The sequence below is a fragment of the Musca vetustissima genome, unplaced genomic scaffold (assembly GCF_032173495.1).
Source record: "Musca vetustissima isolate MV318-11 ecotype Yass unplaced genomic scaffold, APGP_CSIRO_Mvet_v1 utg735, whole genome shotgun sequence".
Lineage (NCBI taxonomy): Eukaryota > Metazoa > Arthropoda > Insecta > Diptera > Muscidae > Musca > Musca vetustissima.
The window spans coordinates 163,448-189,309 of NW_026884845.1; the positions used below are offsets into that span (position 1 = coordinate 163,448).

General features: G+C 33.8%; 1 protein-coding gene across 1 annotated transcript in view; it reads right to left on the reverse strand.

The window, feature by feature from the left end:
* Window positions 1-25,862, reverse strand: part of LOC133331928 (retinal homeobox protein Rx) — a 56,130-nt gene that overhangs the window by 15,985 nt on the left and 14,283 nt on the right. Inside the window, exons 3-5 of the mRNA XM_061540316.1 lie at window positions 17,591-17,851; window positions 16,301-17,503; window positions 15,665-15,831 (exon numbers count right to left, since the gene is read on the reverse strand). Of these exons, the coding sequence (XP_061396300.1) occupies window positions 15,665-15,831; window positions 16,301-17,503; window positions 17,591-17,851 (1,631 nt within the window). The remainder of the gene's footprint in view (window positions 1-15,664; window positions 15,832-16,300; window positions 17,504-17,590; window positions 17,852-25,862) is intronic.

Below are 25,862 nucleotides of genomic sequence, written 5' to 3' on the forward strand. Positions count from 1 at the left end.
GTTATATTTCCGCCCTCTAGTGTGGTAATGGGTTACTAAATAATATTTGAATACCTAAGCACCTGTAAATATTTACGTTTAACTCCCATATCCGAGTACACACGACAACATAATTGGTACCAATTTAAAGGTCAACCACTCTTCTGGGATATACTATCAACTTCTGAGGTCTATGTCCTTCAGATATATATATATATATATATATATATATAAAAATTTTGTAATTTTTCATACAAAAGTCCGGGTCAATTTGACCGATCTTTATCAAAACAGGCATGGTTATTCTCTGGCCCGATCTCTCTCTCCATGCAAAAATTCGCAGTGTTTGGGCCATAATTGCGGCCTCTGGAGCGACCAGAAAATCAGACAAAAATAAAGTTTTTGGTCCATTTTGGTCTCCTTAATATTAACTGATCTTTCCAAAAAACAATAGGGGTCTTCATTGGCCAGAACCCATGCTGCATGCAAAATTTCGTGAAGATTGGTCCATAACTGTGGCCTGTATCGTGTTTACAAATTATAATGGACAGACGGACGGACGGACACACATGTCTAGATCGACTCAGCTAGTCGAGATATGACGATCGGTATACTTAAAGGTAGGTCTAGGTCCAATATTTCGCGGCGTTACAAACTTTTGGGGCTGCACAAAGCTATAATACCCTTATAACGTAGTTGTGTAGGGTATAAATATTCCTTAAAGAAATAACCTATAAAAAATCTAGGCTATTAAAATTGAACTATAAAAATATATTAAAGAAATAATCTATAAAAAAAATGTAGTCCTTGCCCAATATATATATACATTTTTTTAAAAAACACACTTTGTATAATAATAAAAAATAAAAAATCATTATTTTTAATATATTCTAGATAAAATCGGCATTGAAAAATATACACTTAGCTATGAAAGCCTATAAATTACAATATATTTATCTATACAAGACCTGTAAAAGTTGAAGAACATTTTTTTTATTTTCTTATAATAAAGTTATCAACTAACTTTCCCCACTTTATAGCTATGGCCATAATTTCTTGTGACATATAAATTAAGGAAAAATTTACATATTTTCTCCATACATTTTCCTTGGTCTAATGCCATTCACTTACCCTTAGCCTTAACCAAAATCCAGTCCAACACAGGAAAGGGTTCGTGCGATATAATTAATTTGTTGTTACTTTTGGATTTTGACATTTTTAGTTTGATAACTTAATTAGAATTTGCATGTTACTGTATTTTGGGGAACTACTGAGAAATTGCCTAAATACTATAAGTGGTGGAGTGCTTGCTAATAAGCAGAACACAGGAATTTAATAATTTCTTAGTTTTTCTATTAGAACGTGAAGTCTCCCCGCCACTCCACACTAGCTAATTATGCATACCCTGCCAACTAATTACTTGGGTTATAACTGAATTATGACTACGACAAGCTTATTAACATAAATGCCTATTTATATATGGGGACCGGGGAGGGGGAAGTGATTAATTAGCACTTAATCAAAATTAATTTGTGTGCTCGTAAAAATAAAACACCAAAAATAATTGCAGCGAAAAAATGGAATTAATGTGAAATTCAGGTTTTTTTGGTTGGCTTCACGCTGCCTTCCTTATATGATTTGACAAGTGTAAGCCAATATAAAAAAATAATCGGCTTAAATGCTATTCTTAATTGTATTTATATGGAGAAACAAATAAAGTTTGTATGTCAGTGGTGTATGTATGAAATTTCTTTGAGCTATCGTAAAAGTTATTTTTTTCACACACAATTCGTTATAAAATTCTCCATGAGAATTTGAGATAGAGATATTTCTTTTTTATTCTAAAATAATTATGAATATTGCTTTCCTTTTCCTAATAGGCATTTACTTCCTAGTCATATGAGACTCATATTCGGCACGTGTCGCATACATACATATATTCTACTTCCTGTTACCCACATAAATCCTGTCACATGTCATAACTTTCATGCTTAACAAAATTCTTGTATTTTTGTGAGCCTTAACAAATCTTATTATCTATTCATTTTACCACAAATATAAATAACACCCTCTGATAAAGTTGCTCCTCCTCGGCTCTTTATGTTCGCATTTTCTCCCAAACTTCCCCAGAAATTTCATCAGCCTAATAGAATTGTTTACAATAAACGAAATTACCTAAGTGACCAATTTGATATAACAACAACAGAATATAAATCATCATCACTGAGGAGAAGGCATTGGCTGAATGATTTCTCAGCTAAGTGAGGTGAGGGGTGGCTGAGTGATGGACTGAGTCATGGACTTGGTTGTGGCCCATAATAATTGTTAACAATACATATGATTTCTCTTGTTATTGTTGTTGTTGTTTTCTATATTATTAATGCCAACAGTAAATAAAACTAGCAAATGTTTCTGTTGTTGTAGCTGTTGTCACATGAAATGACATCTCTGGGGATTAATTTGACAACAACTGCTAATATCAGGTAACGTCGTCGTTGTTGTCCAGTAAATAATGTCCCAATTCCTATAGACAATTTTTTGGTCAATTTGTGGTAAATTGTATTTGAAATACAACATGGAATTGTTAAAACGAAATTATATTCAATATAACATCCCCTCTATCACACTTTCTAGGACCCACCCACTTCTCTCCCCGCTCTGGGGAATTGTGTTGATGTATTTCAATAACTAAATCAAAATTTCATTTTACAAAGTGCTTATCATATCAATTTGCATAATATTATTATTGTTGTTGTTGCTGAAACACATTTTTCATATGCCTAATTGCTTAGGCCGTTCACAACAAATGCAAAATGAAAATTTCATTTTAATATCACCTGGTTTGAAAACATTTAGAATAGATTATTAGGTCCCCAACAGAATAGGCTTTTTAATGGTGTTATTATAGAAACCGTTTTAGACCACTGGGATAAGGAAAATTATTTTTTTTCTTTCCGATTTGAAATCCATTTATTTATTACAAATGCATTACACATTTTTTAATAAATAATAATGCGTGGGCTTCAGGGACGAAGTGAGGGACAAATTCTTAAAAAAATATTTTATATCAGCTCGCATTAGATCGATTTCAGGTTTAGGATATTGGATTTTTAACCAGGACAAAACAACACAATAATGGTGTCACAGCCATTTATGCCCCAAAGTCGAAGTAGAATACTTCATCAGTTAAGGACAATAATATCGGTATATCGAAAATGCTCATTGGCTAACAAGTAAAGACAAATTTAACGGTAATTTAACGACCAACACTGGGTAATGGCTAAGTACTACTAATAGGTCTCATATAAAGCAAATTGAAAATCAAAATTGACGACCAACATTTAGTGGTAGCTATGTTATATAAATAGGTCTCATATAAAGCAAATTATAAATCCGAATTTGTCTTTATTTTTATTAAATATAGATCTAATACCTTCACCCTCGTTATGACGGAGATCACGTAAGGAATAGATTTACCAATGTTCGTCCGTTTATTTAATACAGCCTCCACCACATGTTCAGTGTTTTGAAGGTTTTAGTCGCATTTTCATTCCAAATGAACTGTGTTTCGTTTTCTTGGAGGGTCAGAACTTAAATTTACATAAAAATGTTTGACATAGTATTGAATAGTCTTGCTCCATTAGAGGCTGCAATTTTGTATTCCAGGTCTATCAGGGTAAAACTCTTCTTGGCAGAACATTTTTAATATATGCCAATATTTAACACAGTCGTCACTCAAAGGTGCCGCTCGATTTGAGTTATTTTAAAGGACTTAGGCGCATTTACCAAGCGAAGTGGCTTTAATTTGATATTCCACGTTCTTGGTGGGTAAAAAAACTTCTTTCTACAAATATGTTAATATAGGTCCATGTCTTGACGTAGTGGTTGTAATTCGACATTCCGGGTTCTTGGAGGCTAAAAATCATATTCGCAGAAAGATCACCCGGTTCCGCCCATTTGACGTATATTGAAGGAATTGGAGACATTTTTCAGTCGTAGTAGCTGCAATTTTTGACATAGCTCCCATACAGAAGTCCTGTCTATTTTGGATGTACTGACGTCTTAGCACTCTTTCCCAACCTGCATGGCTGTATTTGGTAATAAATTTTCTCAGAGTTCAAAAAAATCTCCTGTCAGATACTTTACGAAGTTATAGCCCTCATGTAAATGTATGATCGATTTATTATGAATGGATAATATATAGGGACAATTTTACTTTTTTAAATTTTATACCAACTGATCTCATTATCGGAATTAATGTAAACTAATCCTAGGAGAAATCTTTATATGTGGCCGATCAGACCACAAGAACCTCCCCCACATAGGCATACAATTTTGAAAATGTGTATATCGTACTTGAGGTGGATGGAATATTCAAATTAATTCAAACTTTGCATTTAACAATTTTAACAATTTTAACAATTTTAAGTAGAATTTAAAAAGTGGAATCTATCAGTCCACTCCTTCTCGAAACATAAAGCTAATTGAGTATCCAATTCGATTTAAACTTTGCACATCGCCATATTTGAAGCCCTAAGATGGCGCCCAACGATCCACTTTTTTTGGTAGCTCCCCGAATATTAATACTGGCAAATGTTTTATTGTATGCCATAAGATGTTAATTCCGAAGATGGAGTTTATTGGGTCACTTCTTCTAGTACTTCTCAAATTTTGATAAAAATTATATAATTCCTCAATTTTAAAGTCCGAACTGCCATAAAATGTAGAATGTGTCGGCTGGGCTCTGACTTCACAGAGCTGAAAAAAAAACAGTTAAAATTTTCATACGAATGTCAGGTATATGGTTTGCCATACAGACCGATACTTTATATCTTGTTTATTTGAGCCTCCATTATGGGCTGAATATTTTGCTACATTTCATTTCTTTCTATCCAAGAAATGCAATTTAAAGAAAATACTACTTTAAATTGTTGCCAAATTCGTATTTTACAGGAAATAGTTTGGTTTTCCCCAATTCCTAATTCTCTTTTCTATTGCGAAAAAAATATTTTTCGCTAATTCAATTATTTTTCATGCAATGTTAATGTCACTCCACACTCCCCGCCCATCCTGTATGACAATTATAAAACCGAAACGAATTAAACGAACAGCAGCTAGCTATCACAATCATGTAAAACATTAATTTTGAAATTATGCGGTAGATTATCGTAATGCTCTCTCATAGAACAATTTGACACTTGGCAAATTGCTTGGTCTTACCAAAAAAACAACACGAATAACAACGACAACTAAAAATAACAAAAACAATGGCACACAGCTAGAGACGACACAACGAACAAAAAATAGACTGAAACAAATATTCTTTCAAAGTTTAATTTGGTTGCAGAACCAACAGACAACGAATGAAATTTTTGATGGTGAGAAATAAAACATATGCCAGAGTAAATGTTGTCAAAATGTTTTCTTCCCATTCCATCCCATACACTTTCCACTGGGCTTAACATGATGATGAGTGTCCTGGCCAAACATGCTTGGTTACATTGTGGTAATAAATGACAATTATTTTATTGAGATTAAATGACAAAAAAGAGAAGTAAAACCCTTCGAACAAAAACAAACACACACAGAAGTCCTGGCAAAAAGACACAACGACCACACCACCCACATATGAACAAAGGATAAGGGTTAAAAGAATAAAGTGGCCAAATCCTCAAGTACACCAAAAAACCGAAAAATGTAGTGGTATGATGCCCCTTAACAACATTATTATATGGACAGAGATGACTCTTTGGTAAACTACGATGTATTTGACATATCTTTTTGACGTCGAAAATGTTGTAAACATTCTACAGCCACTAAACTAAGAATGAGGAAATATACACAAATTACCAACAATTCCATATGTATAAAGTATAAAACTTTTTAAAGGTGTCGGCAACCTGTAAATGTATACAACATTTAAAACTTGTTCGACAGTCCCAAATCTTCGCAAAACATTTTTCCATTTCCATCCCTATTTGTTATGGCTGTGACAGAAGTAAAACACACTGGCATTTTTATTCATGGCTACACAAAGAACACACAACGAAAGGGATTCTTTTGGGCGGTGGCGAGGCAAAGAAATACAAAGGCCACAGAACTGGCAACTAACCACAGCAGCATCCATTCATCCATCTATCCATCCTGTTAAGTGTTGGAAAACACCTAATCATATGGTGGATTAAGCACAATCATTGAAGAAAATTGCAATTATAGAACAGAAACAAGAAAAGGAACTCTGGAGAAATACAGAAACACCATAGATCAAAACGTTGAAGCTATCCAGCCAGGGATGGCGAAGATGGTGAGGATGCCTGGGAATCCAATGTATTGGATTCTAGTCTGCAAGGAAGAGTATGAAGTTGAAAATGACGACAGTGAGGACGACGATGATGAAGAGGATATTTGTATTGAGGTTTAATGTCTGGCTAAAAGTTTTTTATACGCTTGTTATAAATAATCGTTGGGGAAAAGTGTGTCTGTGTGAGAGTGGGATTGTGAGTGAGTGAGTGAGTGATGGTTTGTTTATAGTAAAAAGGGTTAATTAAAATGTAATTTAGTGTAAAAGCAAAGTAAATTGTTGGAAAAACAACTACAACAAGAACAAAAACAACAACATTATTTAATGACAGCATCAGAATTGCCAACGGTGTCAAACAAGAAGCTGTCTAATAGAAATTGATTAAGTTTAACGAATTTTTGATTGATTTGTGTTCGTTCGTTCGTCCTTCGTTATAGTGCCAGACATGCTATTTATAAAAGAGGAAATTTAAAGGATAAATTCAATAGAGAGTAGGAAGAAAGAGTTATATTAAATTTGTTGTCAGTACAACAATTGAGGCGGAAGATTTGTAATGAAGTATTGTTTCTTTTGGGTTTGGGTTAAATTAATTTATGTGGTTATCAAGAAATTAGTTTGGTAAAGGATAAACATAGGGGTAGAGGTTTTGGAGTTTTTATAGTATACAACACTAATTTGTTATTTAAAATGATTCTAAAATCTTTTTTTACTGGTTTAGGAAATTTAGTGACTCAAGGAATTTGTAGTCCTCTGGATATAACCATTTTTCTTATTTTTCTTGTATTATATTTGACGAATTTGATGAATATTTTTTGAAGATATTTTAATACTATCTGCGAATATCGTATGTTTAAGGAATGTTTGGATAGTTTTGTGGAGATTATTCGGATATTTTTGGAGACAGTTTTTAAACACATTTTTGAAACTTTAATATATAATATATAAATAGGAGCTTTTTATATCCTTAACAAAATATCTAAAACAGTCGTTTTTTGGAAATTGAAAACTTTGGTTAAAAATTTTATTTACACTATTAGTAAAAAAATGGACCTATATAAAAAATCTCTTTGAAAAATATCTCTAACAACCAAGAACCCAGTATGCTGAATCACAACCACTTCGGTTCAGTAATGCTAGTAGGTCTATGAAAATACTTAAAACGAGTAGGGACCTAGCTCAGGTCTAGTATTGAAAAAATATGTTTGTTTGGGGAAAAAGAAATCCATTATTTTTATATGAACTACTAAGCTCCCGAAATTTATGGCGAGTCACTGTAGATGTGTGTGGCCTAGCGTTGTGCTGGTGGAACACGACACCTCTCCTCTTGTCCAATTCTGGCCGTTTCTGGTCAATTTCTATCTTCAAACGGTCTAGTTGTTGTTAGTAGAGATCAGAATTTAACGTTTGGTCATATGGAAGCAACTCATAATAAATAATCCCCATCCAGTCCCACTAAATGTATAGCAGAACCTTCCTGGCTGTTAGTCCTGGTTTGGGCAGAGTTTGAGGTGCTTCACTGTTCTTTGACCACGATCGTTTTCACACAGGGTTATCGTATATGATCCATTTCTCATCTCCAGTCACCATCCGTTTATGGGTCTATCTCATTCCGTTTGGCCAAGGCTTCACAGATGGAAATTCGATCTATCCTATTTTTTTCTATTGATTGGTTTGGCACCCAAACATCGAGCTTCGTTTTGAATCCAGTTTTGTGTAAATGGTTTAAATTAGTTTTATGGTCGATTTTTAGCTCATGGGCGATGTTACGACTGCTAATATGCCGGTCAACTTCAATCATTTCTCCGATTTTATCGACATTTTCGACGACCGGCCTAATGGATTTCTATTTCCTCAACCTAATGTATACAAAAGGTAAAATTGTCAGTATATACATTAAGTATTAAATTTCAGCTAATAAAAATATTTTTCCTTAAATCCCAGTATAGTCGGACGGGCCGACCATATGATACCCTACACAACTTCCACGGAACTCTAACTTTCTGCGGATGTTTATTTTGAGCCTGTGTAATATTTTGTGATATTTGCACCCTCTTGCCCGATTAGAGGTCAACAGCACTTCTACCTTACACTGAATATTAATAATATTCAGTACATTCCTTCTAATTACTTGTCCAGATTCCCTTCACCGTGGGTTGTGCTGTGATGTTCGGCTTATAATTGAGGCTCCAAAAAAAAAAAAAAAAAAAAAAACAAAAAACACAAAAAATTAAGTCTTCGGTCCACTACATCCCAAAATTATTATCTGATCATCGCCGAAAATACTAGGCGTTGTCCTTGACCACAACTGGAAAAATTCAGAGCGACCAGCGCCAATAGGGGTCTTCATTGGCCAGAACCCATCCTACATGCAAAATTTCGTGAAGATTGGTCCATAACTGTGGCCTGTATCGTGTTTACAAAATATAATGGACAGACGGACGGACGGACACACATGTCTAGATCGACTCAGCTAGTCGAGATATGACGATCGGTATACTTAAAGGTGGGTCTAGGACCAATATTTCGCGGCGTTACAAACTTTTGGGGCGGCACAAAGCTATAATACCCTGACAACATAGTTGTGTAGGGTATAAAAAGTATAAAAACATGTACACGAGTCTTTACATAAATGTACACTTGATTTGTCGAAATTGTTGTAGTACTTTTTAGACGTCAATAGGGTACTTTTTTGCTTAAAAAGTAAAAATATAATCTCGGAATGAGTACTAGTTTCCACCATCATCCCAATACCTCAAATTAGGCGGAATCCTTACATGGAGGCCATTTCATAAAAATAGAATGTCAAATAAGGAAAATTATAATAAACCCCTTCAAGGGCTGAAAAATTTCTGAATCTGTCGTATTATCGAAAAAATACCTTCATGGTCCTTATCCTCGTTTTCTACGAATTTCCTCCTTGTATATTATTCCCCCTCCTAATCAACATTTCATTATTATTGTCTATTATACATTTGATTTATAAATACCAAAGGATATTAAATTACCAAAATAATAAAACAACAAAACCCAAAACTAAAACTGAAACAATTGCTGTTTATCATTCATATATAATCATATCATGACAATCTTGACATAAAAACTAACAGAAATCGAATTTGTATTGGATTTCAATAAAACCGAAAATCCAAGTATCTCATTCCCTTTGGCACACACATACACATTCGCACACCTAAACACACTACTTACAGATGAATCGGGCTAAGACAAAATAAATTCGATTGAAAATAACGAGCAAAAAGCAATCAAAGTAATAAAATAAAACTAAATGAAAACAAATAATAATAAAATAAAGACAAAAAAAGGAACAATTCAAATGAGCAGGTGGAACGACGGATGGATGGATGGCAGGTTAGCTGGCTGGCTGGATGTTAAAGGAAGGAAACTAAACACAAAGGCTGGCGAGGAGTTTTGGAAATGAATGAATGATTGAATGGATGTCTTTGACAAAAACAAATATCATTGAATGTGGAATACGAATAAAAATCTAGAATTAAGGTGTTTTTGACACGACAACCGCCGCCGCCGGCAGGACTTGGCTATGCTCGCTTTTCTCCACACACACACATATCCTTATGCTTGCATGGGAGGTTGTTTTATGAGACATGTGTGTACGTACGTGGGTGTGATTATTTTAGAGGGCATAAGACTTGATAGTAAACGAAGGCAGAAAAACAAATAAAACAATAGCAATTCAAATGTCTACTGTTGTCTATTGCCTACTAATAAAAATCTATTTTATTTGTTAGTTTTAGTCTCCAACCACTTTGTCCCCGCCCCGCCACACGAAAGTGTGTGTTATGTTTGTTTTTTTAGTTCAATATACTAAAAACAAGGATATCTTGGTATTCATTCATACAGGCATATATTTGTATATCTAAATACGCGACATAGAGAACCGATATCTTCCACCTACCACCTTTACGATTCAGTTTTTTTTTTATTTTATATTTTTTGTCATGGAATATAAACATCAAATAATTTCCATTTGGATTGGTTTTCAGTTTCCGTTTCGGGGTTTTTTTGTTGTTGTTACTATTGTTGTGTTCGTTCTTATTATTACACATTGATTATTTGTTATCGTAAATTATTGTTTGACAGTTTAACTTTATTTAATCAGTACTTTTAATTTGAATTGCTTCAGTGTTCAGTTGTTTTTTTTTTGTTTGTTTCGTAATAGGGTAAATAAATATTCATTGCTCAGTTTTTTTTTGTATGTAATAATAAAACTATTTTTTATGTACACATATGCATATGTTTACGTACATATATAGGTTTATTTGTAATAATTGAATATTAGCATTTTGATGCAGATCGTTTTTGTCTGTTGTGTCGTACCATTTCTTTGTTGATTTTTATCCATTAATTTCTGATAAACAAAATAATAAAAAAATGTTTTATAAACAAATAAAGAAATTATGTGGAATACTAAAATATCCAAAAAATGTTACTTTTTTATTGGTATGTTGTGTAGTATGAAGTTCAATAAATTTCAATAAATTTATTATTCTATGTTTAACTATTTGAGTCTCGGGATAAGAATGGTGAAATGTAAGGAACTTCTTAGGGCAATTCTAATTTTTTTTTTATACCCTCCACTAACAACCTAGAATGAGTAATTAAAGCATTTTCGTTAGAAAATGCGTTTAGGACCATCAACAACACATAAGTCTCTGTATTTGGGTTCCTCAGATGGTAGAAAACGTTAGACAATTTGGTATGGAGGTATCGACCCATTATCTACACTTTTAAAATCGCCAAACCGCATTTTCCAAATGTATGTTTAAATAATCCTCCATTATATAGACCCGCCCAATTCTAGATTTATTTCTAGCCTCATTTTTCCACTGGAGTAGCTGATATTCCATATTTCGTGGTCTCAGATGATAATTAACTCCCATTTACATTGTTGAGTAAAGCATATATTAGGTTGGGGAAAAAGAATTTCATTATTTTTATACGAACTATTAGACATTTTTGTTTTGCTGTATGATTTGTTGCCATTTTAAAGGTAACTTCATAAAGCCTCTCCCATAAATGTCCTGCTCTCTACTTGCAAAAAACTCAAGTAGTAGATTTTCCTAATCCTCCCTATATACAATTTTTATCATTGAAGAAATTTTGCAATGCAAGAAAAAAATGATAAACTTTCCAAAAGATGATAAACTTTCTGGCGAGTCACTGTAGATGTGTGTGGCCTAGCGTTGTCCTGGTGGAACACGACACCTCTCATGTTGGCCAATTCTGGTCAATTGCCTTCTTCAAACGGTCTAGGTGTTGAAAGTAGAGATCAGCATTTAGTGTTTGAAAATTTGGAAGCAACTCGTAAGAAATAATCTCCTTCCAGTCCCACCAAATGCATAGCAGAACTTTCCTGGCCGTTAGTCCTGGTTTGGCCACCGTTAGAGGTGCTTCACCGCTCTTTGACCACGATCGTTTTCGCACTGGGTTATCGTATGTGATCCATTTCTCATCTCCCGTCACCATCCTGTCGAGAAATGGGTCTATCTTATTGCGTTTGGCCAAGGCTTCGCAGATGGAAATTCGATCCATCCTATTTTTTCTGTTGATGGTTTGGTACCCAAACATCAAGCTTCTTTTTGAATCCAGCTTTGCGTAATTGGTTTAAAACAGTTTTATGGTCGATTTTTAGGTCCTGGACGATGTTACCATCTAACATGAGAATATCAATGGATTCATTTCTCCGATTTTATCTACATTTTAATAATGGATTTGGGTTTTCAAAAGTTTGCTCCTTTTTACAATTTGTTGCAGAAAAATTGCAACATGTTCCTGGTATGCTTTTCTGCCTGCCTGCCTGCCTGTCCTGGCAATTGAAACATAATAATTTTTCATTCTAAAATCAATTTCAAACAATTTACTATTATTGTTATATAAATTTATATCTTGCAATAAAAAACCTATTGTAAAATTAACAAAACTCTATATTTACCACAATAAAAATTTATTACCCCCAAAATATCGAAAAAAAAAAACATTTGTCGAAATAATATTAAAATTTCTTTTAGAAATTCTATTAAAATGTAATTTAGTTTTTTTCGTTTTCTTCATGTTTCTTTTGTTGTATTGACTGGCCTCTTTGTTATATTGTGAATGAAAAAAAAACTATATTTTTTCTTCTTCATTGGATCACAGAATATAGTCAACTAAAACCAATCAAAACTTTTTAAACAAACATTTAACAAATCTATTTTATAAAAATAAGCAACTACAAAAACAGAAAAAAACAACTCACAAAAACTCCAACAGAGCAATCGTTATTGATGAAACCCCCTACAAAAAACCCAAAATCGACAAATGAAACAAAAACTAAACCTCTACCGCAAAGAGCCAGATAAAACGAAAATCATCGAGCCAATTGAATGTTATTCGAAAATAAAAATGAATAAAAAATAAATTGCCATAAATACACCAAACTATTTGAAAGTCATAATAAAGTTTAGAACAAGTTTCTGTTATGTGGGGATGGGTGGGAGATTTTTCACCCACATAATTCCCAATCACTTTGTTGCTGCCATTTCACCATTTTTTTTTGCAAAAAATATTTTTTGCCTTACCCCTCCCCCGCTTCATTACCACCCAAACAAAATTTGACATAATTTGAATTTAGCGTCAATTTGACAAAGTGACATTTAAGGGCTGTACCCTTGTTATAACCACCAGATCAAGGGAGCGAAAAAAACAACAACAGTGGAAAACAATCAAAACACAATATTTGATAAGCAAAATTTATGCAAAATGCAAAAAAAAAATCACAACTACCATAAAATCGTAGCCGAAAAAAAGAAATCAAAATCCAATTCATATTTTGTTATAGAAAATATTTGCATGTGTGTTTATGTGTATTGGGGTGGAATGAAGAAAATTGGCACATATCTCCTATGAGTCAATGAATGAAATGAGAAAATTGGATTGTTTAAATAGTATTTTCGTGAACATCCATGGAATAATATGCGGAACTTTTCTAATATAAAATCTCAAAAGTTCGAGTCGACCTTGTGACTTTCAGTTCCTAGATTCCTAGATATTTCTTACTAGATTTCGAATTCAAATCCATACTATAAATCCATAATAATCTTATTTACCAATCGAAGAAGATGGGGTTTTAGGGTGTAATTTTGGAAAATTGTCAGTTTTGGCTATATGTCCATTAAAGGTGCTCTTTTTAACAGAGAATCGGAATTTCGAAAAATTGGCCGACTTCTCACTCTTTGAAAAAAAAACAAAATGTAGATCTTGGATATATTACAAAAGTTATGAGCTCTACCTTATATATATCCTATAAGTAGGTTAAATATTTAAGGACCCTTCATTCATCATCGAATAATAATGTTTTAAGAATATAAAATCTTCAACCGAATTGTATACCCTAATACCCAACTCATATTCAAATCTATATATGATTTTCACTCACACACATTTATCAGCTATTGTTGTATGAAGAAAATTCCATAAGCAACTAACAAAAAAATATTATATTTTGTGGCATTTCTCCCCTTCATCACAATTTGCAGACATTGTAGTCGCTTCGTTTTGTGAAAGGTAAAAAAATTTGGTTGGTTTGAAAACTTAGTTGCGTTTTTTGCTTGTTATGTGTCTACCTTTCTCTAACCAACGTTCGTTGTTACTTTTACCATGATAATGTTTAGTCAATAAAAATGATTTGTCAAATCACGAAATTTGATATAACAAAAAACCGTGAAAATAAATTACACCAAACCACCAGAAAAAAACTTACAACAAATAGCAGTTTTTTTGGAGTAGACTATAAAAAAGGGCAAATTGGAGTTGAAATGAAGTTGAATGTGAAAAAAAATATATATTTTTTTAGGTGTACTCTAGGAAAATAGACACCCACATTGGAGAATTTTAGAATCGTTCTAAGCTAACTATAACTTATTTTTTCTCCGAAAGACAATTAGGATCGAAATATAAATGTATTATATTGAAATAGAACTTATAAACATGAGTTAGAAGGTTCGTGAAATATAATTATGACCATCTTATGCCTTCCATATCCCCACTAACATTTTTAATTTAAAATATCGTCGAAATCGCTTATAACGAGGTTTCACCGGCGATAGTGGTAGAGATAAGCGGCAAAAAGCAGATCTTTTTTTCCCGTCTTTTGGACATTTTTGGTCACACTCTTTACAACCAATATATCTTAAAAACGGTGTCGTTATAAACGATTTCGACTGCAAGCATAAAAATTAATTTTTTTTAAGTGGAAATACTTTTTAAGTTGTTATCCACACTTTACATAAATTTACCCCTCACATTTCAATATATTATCCCTTTATGTCCAAAATTAAATAAATATTTTTTAAGAAAAAAATATTTCCTTAACAAATTTATGAGGTTTTGTTAAAATTACCACTCCTCATAACGCAATGAAAGTATTTTCGTTTATTCCTTTTTTTTGTGAAACCCAATAAAATATATTGCAGCTTGAAGGGTAAGAAAGTTGTATTTGCGTAAACTTCCTATATAAATTTTTTGTGTTGCTTTACAAAAATTGAGACATAAATTGTGATATGAATTTCCCGGAAACTTCATTTTTTTGTTAAGGAAGAGACAATTTTTGTTGACAAAAATATTTCATAAATCACAAATATTCTGCTGCTTAAAAATAAGTAAATAAACATTTATTGCGAGCGGAAAATAGGTACAGTGGTTCAATACGATATAATAAAACCAAAATTGAAAACTAAAAAATTAGAACCTGTAAGAATATCCTATGATTCAACAATATTTCACTTTTTGAATACTATTTTGAAATTTTTTGTCCGTTTTTGTTTTCAGATATTAGAGGAAAAATGAGAATGAATTGTTCAAAATTGAAAATATATTTTATCCTTTTTCAACACTGTATCTTCCCTGCATATTATTCACAAAATTCTCAAAATACTAAGGGGAATTCAAATGTTAAATTTTGTACAAAGTTATGTTAACTTCATTTGCATTTCCTTTATGCCAAATAAACAACAACATCAGCCCATAAATCTTTGTCAGACTAAATAAAGAAAAAAGAGGGGTCTGCTGCCTGCTTAACCACTGATTGGGTTATTCACATTGATATTTGGTTAGTATCCCTCTCCTGCCACCCCCAAATTCTCACCATTATTGGATATTTATTCAACACCTAATTTAAACTGATTGAACGTAATTCTTGATGTTGTAATAAATTGTTAAAGGAAATTGTTTAATTTCCGTTTTTATTTAGTTTTGTGATTGTGGAGTTGTTTTTACTCCTTTTTGAGAAGTTTTAAAATAAAAAAAATGTTGTTGAATTATCTTTAGATATTTTTTCTTTTGTGAGTGTGAGTAACAAAAAACACTTACCTGTACACGAACTTCGGGCAAATTAACTTTCATGGCCAGCTCTTCACGGGAATATACATCGGGATAATGGGATTTTTCAAAAGCTCGCTCCAATTCATGCAGTTGATAGGTGGTGAATGTGGTGCGATTGCGGCGATGTTTTTTCTTGGAACAGTTATCATCCTGGCCTGGAAAGCAATGTAATAAAATATGTCACAAACTTTTAATTATAAGTTTAAACTATTTCTGGGAAGACCTGTGGACGACCAATGATAATCCGTAAAGTAAATTACAGAAAAAATTCCATAAGAGTTCGGATGAAAAATATGTAAAATTATGCACGAACTTTACAAAATATAGGCTTATGGCAAAATTAAGGCCATTTCCGCTCAGGATTAAAAATATTTTTTTGAGGTTTTTAACCTCTAAGACCCCAAATTAAAGACAATCCTATGGGAAATTTTTGGAAATAGCATTGTAGTGTCGATCCGAAACGACATTTCACTCCAATTTTTAAAAGCAGTAGTGCTTCAACAAACCACCCCCACCCCGATTTAACGAAAGAAGTTTCTATTCGTACACATTTTTAAGTTCCCACCCTGTTGAATACTTTACAATATTGAAAATTCTTTGGAATATATTGAAAACTTTACATACCTTCATCATCACTTCCCGAAGTGATTTTTTCACCCTGTTCACTCGAATTCGTTTGATTGAGATCTTCACTGGAGGCACAACTACCATTCATTAAACTATCATTATCATTCAAACGATCCGATTGATCAGTATTAGAACCATTCATAGCAGCACCTTGGCCACCAGACGCCATTGCTGACATACTACGACCATATTCCTCCAAATGTTTTTGTTGCTGCTGAGAATGACCCGATAGATGTCCCGCCGATGAATTGTTGTGTTGATCAAAATTTCCATTAACTGGGAAATTTTGATTTTGCATATCTTCTAATGATCGAGGCCGGACAGAACCATCAAATTGTGATTTCATAGAATAACCACCTCCGTCATTACCATTCATAAGGGACTTCGAAAAATTCTCGGCATCATTCGTATTGTTGTTATTGTTATTATTTGTCAGAGAATTCATATCATCACAGTAATTTGAGATCGATGAATTAGATTTCCTCTTTAAACCTGAACCATTGCCAAAATTATGCATTGCCGCAGTCATTTGTGGTGATTGTGGTGAAGAGGAGGTAACATCAATGTTATGGCTATCATTGTGATCGTGTGGCTCCTCATCGTCGGTTATATCAGCATCAATTTCTCCTCCATTCGATAGTGAAGACATTGAACGCTCATCGTATTCGTGTAGATTGGTGACGCCACCACCACTGCCAGCTCCACCATTAGCACTGTAGAAAGAGGAAGCCGCCGCTGCCGACATTTGATTAGCCATTGTCGAGGCTACCATTACTGCTGCCGCAGCTGTTGCTGAACTCACCGCCGTAACAGAGGAGGATGTCGCTGATGAAGAGCCGCCACCAGATGACTTGGCAATTTTGTGATCATGTTGGGCCTGAGCATGGGCCGCCAATGCAGCCAAATGTTGTTGATGACTGTGATAGACACTGCCGGAGGGAGGTGTTGGCGGTGTCGTCTGAGGCGTCATGGCATGCGAATTCAGATCATTGCTGCTCAATAAATTATTAGCCTCGACCATTTGATGCATTGAATTCAAATAATCATTACTTGTGGCCATGTGGGCGGAGGGGCTGCCCAGACGACTGCTGCCACTGAGGCCATTAAAATCATCTCTATTATCTGCAGGAGAACTGCCACTATATGAACCTAGATTCGCATGATGCAGGTGAGCAGCATTGTGATGATGATTGGGAGTTGCTGGAAAATGTTGATGGTGGAGGTGTTGTTGTTGCTGCTGCTGGTGATGATGTGAATGGTGTTGTTGTTGTTGGAAATTCATTAGACTATTGTGATAGCTGAGATGTGATTGCTGTGAATGATGTAGATGTGGAGGTGGTGGAGCTAAATACATGGCAGCTGCAGCAGTCAGTGAACTTGGATGTGAGGCACCAGTAGCCCCATTAGGTGAGGGTAGGGAAAAATTGCCATTGTTGTTGCGTTGTTGATGTTGTTGCATTAATGTGGCCATGTGATTATCCATGTTGCGCAATTGTGCCAATGTTTTGGTGGCGGCACAACGAAGATCGGTGGCGTCATCGGAATCATCTGAAAAGGCAAAAAAAGGAATAGAGAAATGTAATTTTACAAATGGAGAAGTAAATGAAATATATGTTGTCTGTGAGGTAATAGCTTTCAGAGTTGTGTGTTCGAGAAAGCTCCGATTAGATAATTTCTCTGGAAACTATTTCAAATCCGAATGGGTTGCAAGATAATCCTCCTAGAGCGTGAGGTGCACATTCAAAATACCCAAAATCGATTCGGAATTTCAAAATGTGTCGTTTTAAGTGTGTGCAAGGAGAAAACGAAATATTAAACTAAAGATCATAATATTGGAAAATAGGATTCCCAGTCCTCGAACATTCCGAAATCCTACAAATTCCAACGTTGACTAGATCTATGATTAGTTAATACTCTCATTGTATTTTTAGATAAGAAAATACCCCTTAGTCCTCACATAAAGGTTATGCATTTTAGGTTTTTTTTGTCGCCATTTCGGGAGATGGCAAAATTGAATAGGTCGATATAAATGTCCTTTGCCATTTTCAGTATGTTGAAGTTACTAATCAAATTTTGAAGTTCTTAATTAAAATTTTCTCAGAGAATTAAAAATTCGTTGAAGCAATTTGACCGGATGTAGCCCCCCATACAAAGCTTCTGACCGATTTTAGGTATTTTGAATACATTCAAATGAAGCGAATGTATACCTCCTGATCAAATTTTCCTATCTGTGTCTGTTAATTGTTATTTCGTTTTCTGAGAGGATAAAAAACCTCCGTTTACCTTAAATGGCCACATTTTGAAATTTATTAAAAGTTCAGCCCTTCACAACCTTTGCATTGCTTTTTTTTAATAATAACTCGTAAATTATTTGTCCAACTTCTTTCAATTTTTCTTTCAGTGTATTTGGAATGTCGTTGTGCTGTAACGATATCTACTTAGCGTTAACGATTAAATGACATTCAATTAGACGCCGTTTTATATTTACAATGTGGCATAATAAAAATTTCCAAAACGCCTGACTCAATAAAATTTAAACTCTACTCCAAATAACAAATTAACTTATGGAACCAACAACAAAAAATAAGAGCAATAAACCGAAAATAAAACAACAACCCAAAAAACCGAAACCCTTAGGAGTAGAAATTACAAATCTGTAACTATAGTTTATTGAGTGGGCTACTACATTCTTGTTTTTTGGTTTGTTATTTGCTTTTTGAAAAGTTGTTTGCCACAAGGCAAATACGAAAGGAGCGGTGGGTGTATCATGTGACATGCAAGGAAGTCATTAGACTTGGCTATAGAATCGAGACTATAACTGAACTGAACTAAAAATTATAAAGGAGTAAATGGTAGGGAGGGCATGGGATAGAAGGTGGGTTGGTTGTTAATCGTCTGGTAGGAATAATTTCTTCAAATTATTTTTGTTTTTCTGGGAGAATATATAAAACCACTAAAAAAATAAGGTGTTTGTCCCAACAACATTGACACCAACACCACCACCCCTACTAGCCCACTTCCACTAAAAGCTATTTTAAAGAACCACTAACAAATTGACTTTTTCCAGTTGTAATCAATTTGTTTGGTAAGTGTGTTTGTGTGGTGTCCTTCTGGCTTATTCCTGCCTCTGTCGTCTATGCCATTAGCCTTGTTGGTGCTTTTTCAACCATATTGTAGTTCTTGTTGCTGAAGTTCTGTATATCAATCCATTTAAGCGACGTATGCAATTACATTGTTTAACTTCGAATCCAATTAATAGTTTTCGACAAAAATATATAATTATGTTGTGTTGAGTAATTGCATTTTGATGATATGTCTGTGAGTGAGCGGACGAGTGTGTCTGCCTGTCGGTGTGTGTATGCAAAGTTGTGGGTGGTTTGTTGAATAATATTTTATTTACAAAGTAACCTTGCCACCAATACTAATGGCGTTGGTTGGTTGGTGAAATGCTGATCTACCTTTCGTGTTTAGGATATTATATAACCCTTAATAAGTGGTCTCTGATAGTGTTATATTAATTGATATGTTATTGATTTAAAATTATAGTTCTGCTGGCTAATGTTTTCAAGTTCGATTAATTTTTACACGTATGACCTTTTTGTAAAGAAATAAAAGGAAGGTAATACGAGCCGCAAAGGCTATGGGTATTAAAAATAGGCTACGGGTATTCAAAAATATAATATTTTGCCCCATCACCTTAAGTAACAGAGAGCTGAGGAACCGGAAAATCCAAGAATAATATAAAAGCAGATTTAGAGATGAATTAGCCGCACCATTAATTACATTGCTCATTTGCAGCAAGATAACATAGGGGTATAATAAAAAAATATTTTTTTTATAAAATAAGTTTTATGTGTTTAATTTATTCACTCCTTGCAAGGAACAGAGCAACTTATACACCTTTTCAATCAGATTGTGTAAGAGATATTGATTTAAATTTGTTACACAACATGAAGTCTCAAGATTTTTGATTTATGCCGGTCTTGCAGAAAATGAGCGATGTTATTATAGCATAACCAGAGTGACGATTGAATGGAATCTCCGAGGATCACGAATCTGAGGTCGACTTAGAATTGCCTCAAAAGACCAAGATAAAAATCGAGTTAAATCTTTATGTCCCAATGGAGTAACAGGAGAACAAATTTAAAGGTATATAGTCGGAACCTAAAACATTGTCAGAGTTCATTAAATTTTCTTAAATTAAAAAAAAAATAACATAAACTATTGTGTAAATTGTTATGTCCTTTATTATCCATATTTAATATTACGTATTTTTTCCATTACAAACTACTGCTACTATTTCCAGCTTCCTTATAGCAACCTCAAAAGACCCTGTGTGGTCTTCTCTCCATCTCTTTTTGTTATTTAATTTTACTTTGAATTGTTAAAAATTATAATTCGTCATGCCTATTTTTTGGGGTTAAAGCTTCCAGGTGAGCTACTTAATTTGTTTTATCTTCTGAAGGGGTACGTCGTATGGTGTGGAATTTGTCTATTCAATGGCTGTATTAATTGAGTGTGTGCGTTGTTGTTGTTGCCGTTGTCTATAGTGGTTGAATGGTGTTGTGGTTATATACAATTAATTCTCATCATAATTTCCAGTTAATTATATTATTAAAGCGTTTAATTTGTTCAAACCATAACCTGCTGAGTTATATAATTTATAATTTTCAAAAAACACAAAAAAACGAAAGAGCAGGAGTTGGAGAGGGAGAGGGAGGGAGAGAAACACAAATGTATCAACAGACCGACATCAATACAAAATTAAAATACTCAACATAAACATTGTTATAATTTTGTTGTTATTTTTGCAAAAAAAGAAACAATGTTTCTTCCAATGCAGAAGCTGTTTTTAATAAAGAATTCTTTTGTTATTAACAACGTGATAATTTATAAGAAGAGATAAAGCAGCGAAAGATATCATTAAGGTCGGCCAGGCCGAAAATTTTATCATGAGGTAGATATTCAAAATACTTAAAATCTCAAAATCCTTAAAATCGATAGGGATTTTTTTGGGAGGCTATGCCACAGTTTTTTTAGGAATATTGGACATTCAATAAAAATCTAAAATAACAAACTATATAAAATTCGCTTTAAAATCGTGCTCATAATTCCAAATAATGGGGGTAGCGTTACATGAGGCCTAAACCAAATTGATTGTTTTTGGTAGGAAGGTTTTATACCCAATGAGAATTCAATTTTGGGAGGGGGCTATCTAAAAAACGAAGATCAATATTAATAATTTGTGAAAGGAAGATTTACTACCCAATGAGAACCGATATTACAGATAATCCGGTTGAAATCGGTGGCATTGATATATTAAAGCTGTCAAGGTCCTGTCAAATTTAGATTAAAAACACGAATCGATGTTGAACCTGTTTTAGCAAAGAAGTAGTTTATCATCTGATAAACTAAAATATCAAGGAGCTTCTATCGGATATTCCTAGGTCTTTCGCTAGGTCCTTCGCAAAATCTAATATAGAGTGCATCTGTTAGATGGATGTCATGTCAAAATATAGAGTTAGTTGAACATCATTTGAAAATGACAAAATAACTTCAAAATTTTTAATATCGAAGGAACCTTAAATGGGGCTATGTTTAAACCTGGAGCCATATTGCAATATTTCGTTTATGAAGATTTATCCTCTGAGAAATAACTTCGAAGTATACAATATGTGATTGTAATGTCACTAGGACTTTAAATTTCAGAACGGCCACATACTACGTCAATAATAGACCTATATTAAAAATTAAAGCCCTACATTTGTGTCAAATTACAAATAGTTCGGTTTGAAAATGAGGCTAGTATAAATGTTGTAATAAAAATGTTCAATTGGGATATCCTTAATTATAGACACCTTGGTTTAAAAATGAGGCAATGATCATTGCTTAAATCGATCAGGAACCCTATGCGGAATCCTCTCAAAACATGGAGATACATAGTATATTTTCTACCAAGAGAATTTATGCTATATCCTTAATTACAGACACCTCGGTTTAAAAATGAGGCTATGATCATTGTTTAAATCGATCAGGAACCCTATGCGGAATCCTCTCAAAACATGGAGATACGTAAAATATTTTTTACCAAGAGAATTTATGCTCGGAAAATGCAAATTATAGGAAATTCCAGTAGGACCATAAAAAAAGAAATAAGTCGGGACGTTCAAATACGAGAGTTACGTCAAAATATAGACCTTCCACAATAAAATTTCCGAAGAGAGGAATTTTATTTCTTAAAATGCATAAATGTTTGAGAATCAGTGTAGAACAGTGTTGGGCAAAAATGAATTGAGAGCCAATGTGTCTGAGCGTAACAGAGAATTGACTATTAAAAACGACTGACATAAAGAGAAAAAAGAGAACATATGTTTAACCATCGACCCTCAGTTACGGTATATGGGTAGCATGTCTAGTCTAGAAACATAGATATTCCTAAAATCGGTCAGGATGAGGCCTCACATTGTGTTAGAAAACGCGGTTATTAAAGGACTTGAGAGTGGACCAACCCTACTGTTTTCAAAATACATATGATTGAAAGATATGTATTATAATTCTCCAGAAACACGAACCGATACATAAATGGTAGCCTTTTTGGTGACAAATGCTATTGGGACCTTGATAGGTTATAAATTAATCTCAACCTATACAAAATTATTTTTTATCGTATGAATGACACCTATTTGGTTACTAAACAGTTTGTTTGTTCTTACGAAATTCTGACACGTTTTGCATCTAGCTTGTTTTAGGGCGATTATGAATTTACATAGCATTACGAGACGATACAGATCCAAATCATTGTCTATCGAATTTGACCCCTATTGTAGAAAGTGTAAACTCCGTTCCTGCCTTTTACTTGTAGATCTTGTTCATTGATTGTTAAATATTTAAATATTTCTATGAATGATTGGAATTTATTTTGTACCTGTTTCCCTCCAACCCCAATTAGTAAAATGACAGAAAAATATCAAACAAATTGAACGCCCACCACCACCACCTGATCATTCCATTTCAATCTACATTGACCGACAAAGGGGAATTTATGCCATAAAAATTATTCTGAAAAACAATAGCCATAATAACAACAAAACAAAAAAGGCTAAATACTTTAATTAGAAATACATTTCCTATGCCATCATCTTTGAAGAGGGATGGGGGAAGGGGGGACATTGTCAGCCAGCCAGCCATTCAATCAACCTCCAGTAATAGTCATCTATCGACTCACACAAATAATAGTTGCAGCTGTCAAAATGTTGTTATTGCTTGGTTGGCCAAACATATGTTTTTCCCTGAATGGTCGGTCGGTCGGGCGGTTGATTCGGAATGATTATATGGACCATTAATAAAAGCATGATTTAACACTTTTTTCTGACTGCGGTTCTTCGTTTTCTTGTGGAGAGTGGCAAAACAACCATGAAGCATGTTTGGTGTGCGCCACTCATTTTGGCCTTTGTGAGTTATTTTTTGTGTGTGTGCCTCTCTTGTAAAGTATTAGCAACTAATAACATTTCAATTAAGTTTGCCGCCGACGCCGTTGATGCCTTTTTATTATTTTTCTCTTTCTTTATTTTCCTTTCCTTTGCTGCCTTCCCCAAAAAAACACTTTATGTTGATCGAATGCAATCGCATCCAAATCTTTGGTCTTTTCCAACACCAGCAAAGTGTTGTATTTTTTGTTGTTCTTTCTTTCATTTTTCGGCTAATGATAATGCAACAACCAACAGACCGATATCAGGATTACTGTCACTTTTACAACAATGACGGAAACAAAGGCAATAAACTTGTTTTTGTATTTTTCCCCACACCATTTCCAAAGTAGAGGAGATAGGGAAAGAGAGTGAAAAAAGACCCATCTTAAGGAAGAAAATGTTAAGATTATGCCAAATCATCATTTTGACACGATTAATGTCAAATTAAGCGGCGTTTGTCTAAACAATGTTGTTAACATTACAAGACGTAACCCTAAACCATGAATTGACCCCAAGGGAAAAATAAATGGACCCAAAAGAATTGCATGAAATGTTTTGTCATGAATGTTATAGATCAATATCGAGATCATTTGACTGCTAATGATGTCGGAAAATACGATTTTCTTTCATGTCTACTTGAAAGGTCAAAAAGAAAGGTCTTACTGCTGACGGAATTGGAGTTGAAAAAAGTGATATTATTTGAATTTATTTTCGTTTCAAAAAATAAAAACGTCGTTAAGGTCGGTCAGGCTCAGCTTTTATATCCTCCAAAACGTGGTGTACATACAAAATACCTAAAATCTTAAATAGGAGCTATGTCAAAAACTATAGCTAAATTGTAATGCGTATGTTTGTAGATTGTATACTCTCTGAGTAAACAACTCGTCTAGGCCCTTCAACACACAAAAAATGGGAACTGCATCCTGGAGCATCAAAATACCTAAAAATGGACGGGGCTATGTAAAAAAATGGACTAGTTTTTGTAATACTTATGTGAAGAAGTCTTGGCCAAAGGGAATGAGATAGACCCATTTCATAAACGGATGGTAACTGGAGATGGGTAATGGATCACATAAGATAACCCTGTGCGAAAAAGATCATGGGCAAAGAGCGGTGAAGCGCCTCAAAACTGTGGTCAAACCAGCATTTGGTCAAATATGCATTTGGCCCAAATCGGATATTCCGAAGCATGTTAAATAAAGTCAAATAGTTCATATAAAAATAATGGATTTTTTCCCCAACCTAATATTTAGAGAGACGTGATAAATTACAGCCACTTCGAAAAAGCCATTGAGTTAAAAATAGAAGCTTTCCTTAGATACTACAGGAACAACAGTAACATACGTTTATCGTCGTAGGTAACAAATCATGGATCTATGTGTATGAATCCGAAACAGCAATCGACCATGCCTTTGACGACGTTAAAATCCAACTAAATAAATATTGGAATCTTGGAAACAAATGGTCGCCAGTCTTGTTGGCAAAACTGGTTTACACTACAATATTGCCAAATTACAGTCCCTTCGTGTGTATAATGCGGCGAATCTCTGGTACATTTTGCAGGATAGCTTCATTCATATTGCTGATTAGTTGCGATATGCTGATCCAGTATACAGAGAGCATAATCTTCCTTTAAATTCGACTGAACTTGGTGATAATGATAATTGAGATCTGGTTTCAACGTTGTAATCGTAAATAAAATCGGATTGAGTCCACCACATCCACGAAGCGAACTAATGATATGAATATATTGGACAGTATTAGACGTTTCGAAATTTTTGAGAAAATGTTTGTTGCTCTAAGTATAAAACATAAAATCAGTAAAGTGTTCAGAATCGGATGTCCAAAAAATATCTGCATCTCTTTTGTACCAAGCATAAAACTTCTCTTTTATTTACTGCAAGTGTCTAATAAACTTAAAAAAATTAAAAAAGTTTATGCCAAATTTTATTAATACAACAACAAATTCATTGAATCTGAATTACCACTACGCCTCTGGTCAATACTCAATTAATCGGCATTAATAACCACTTAAAACTTATTAAGTGCTTACAAATGTATATTTAATAATATCCGAAAGTCAAACAAGC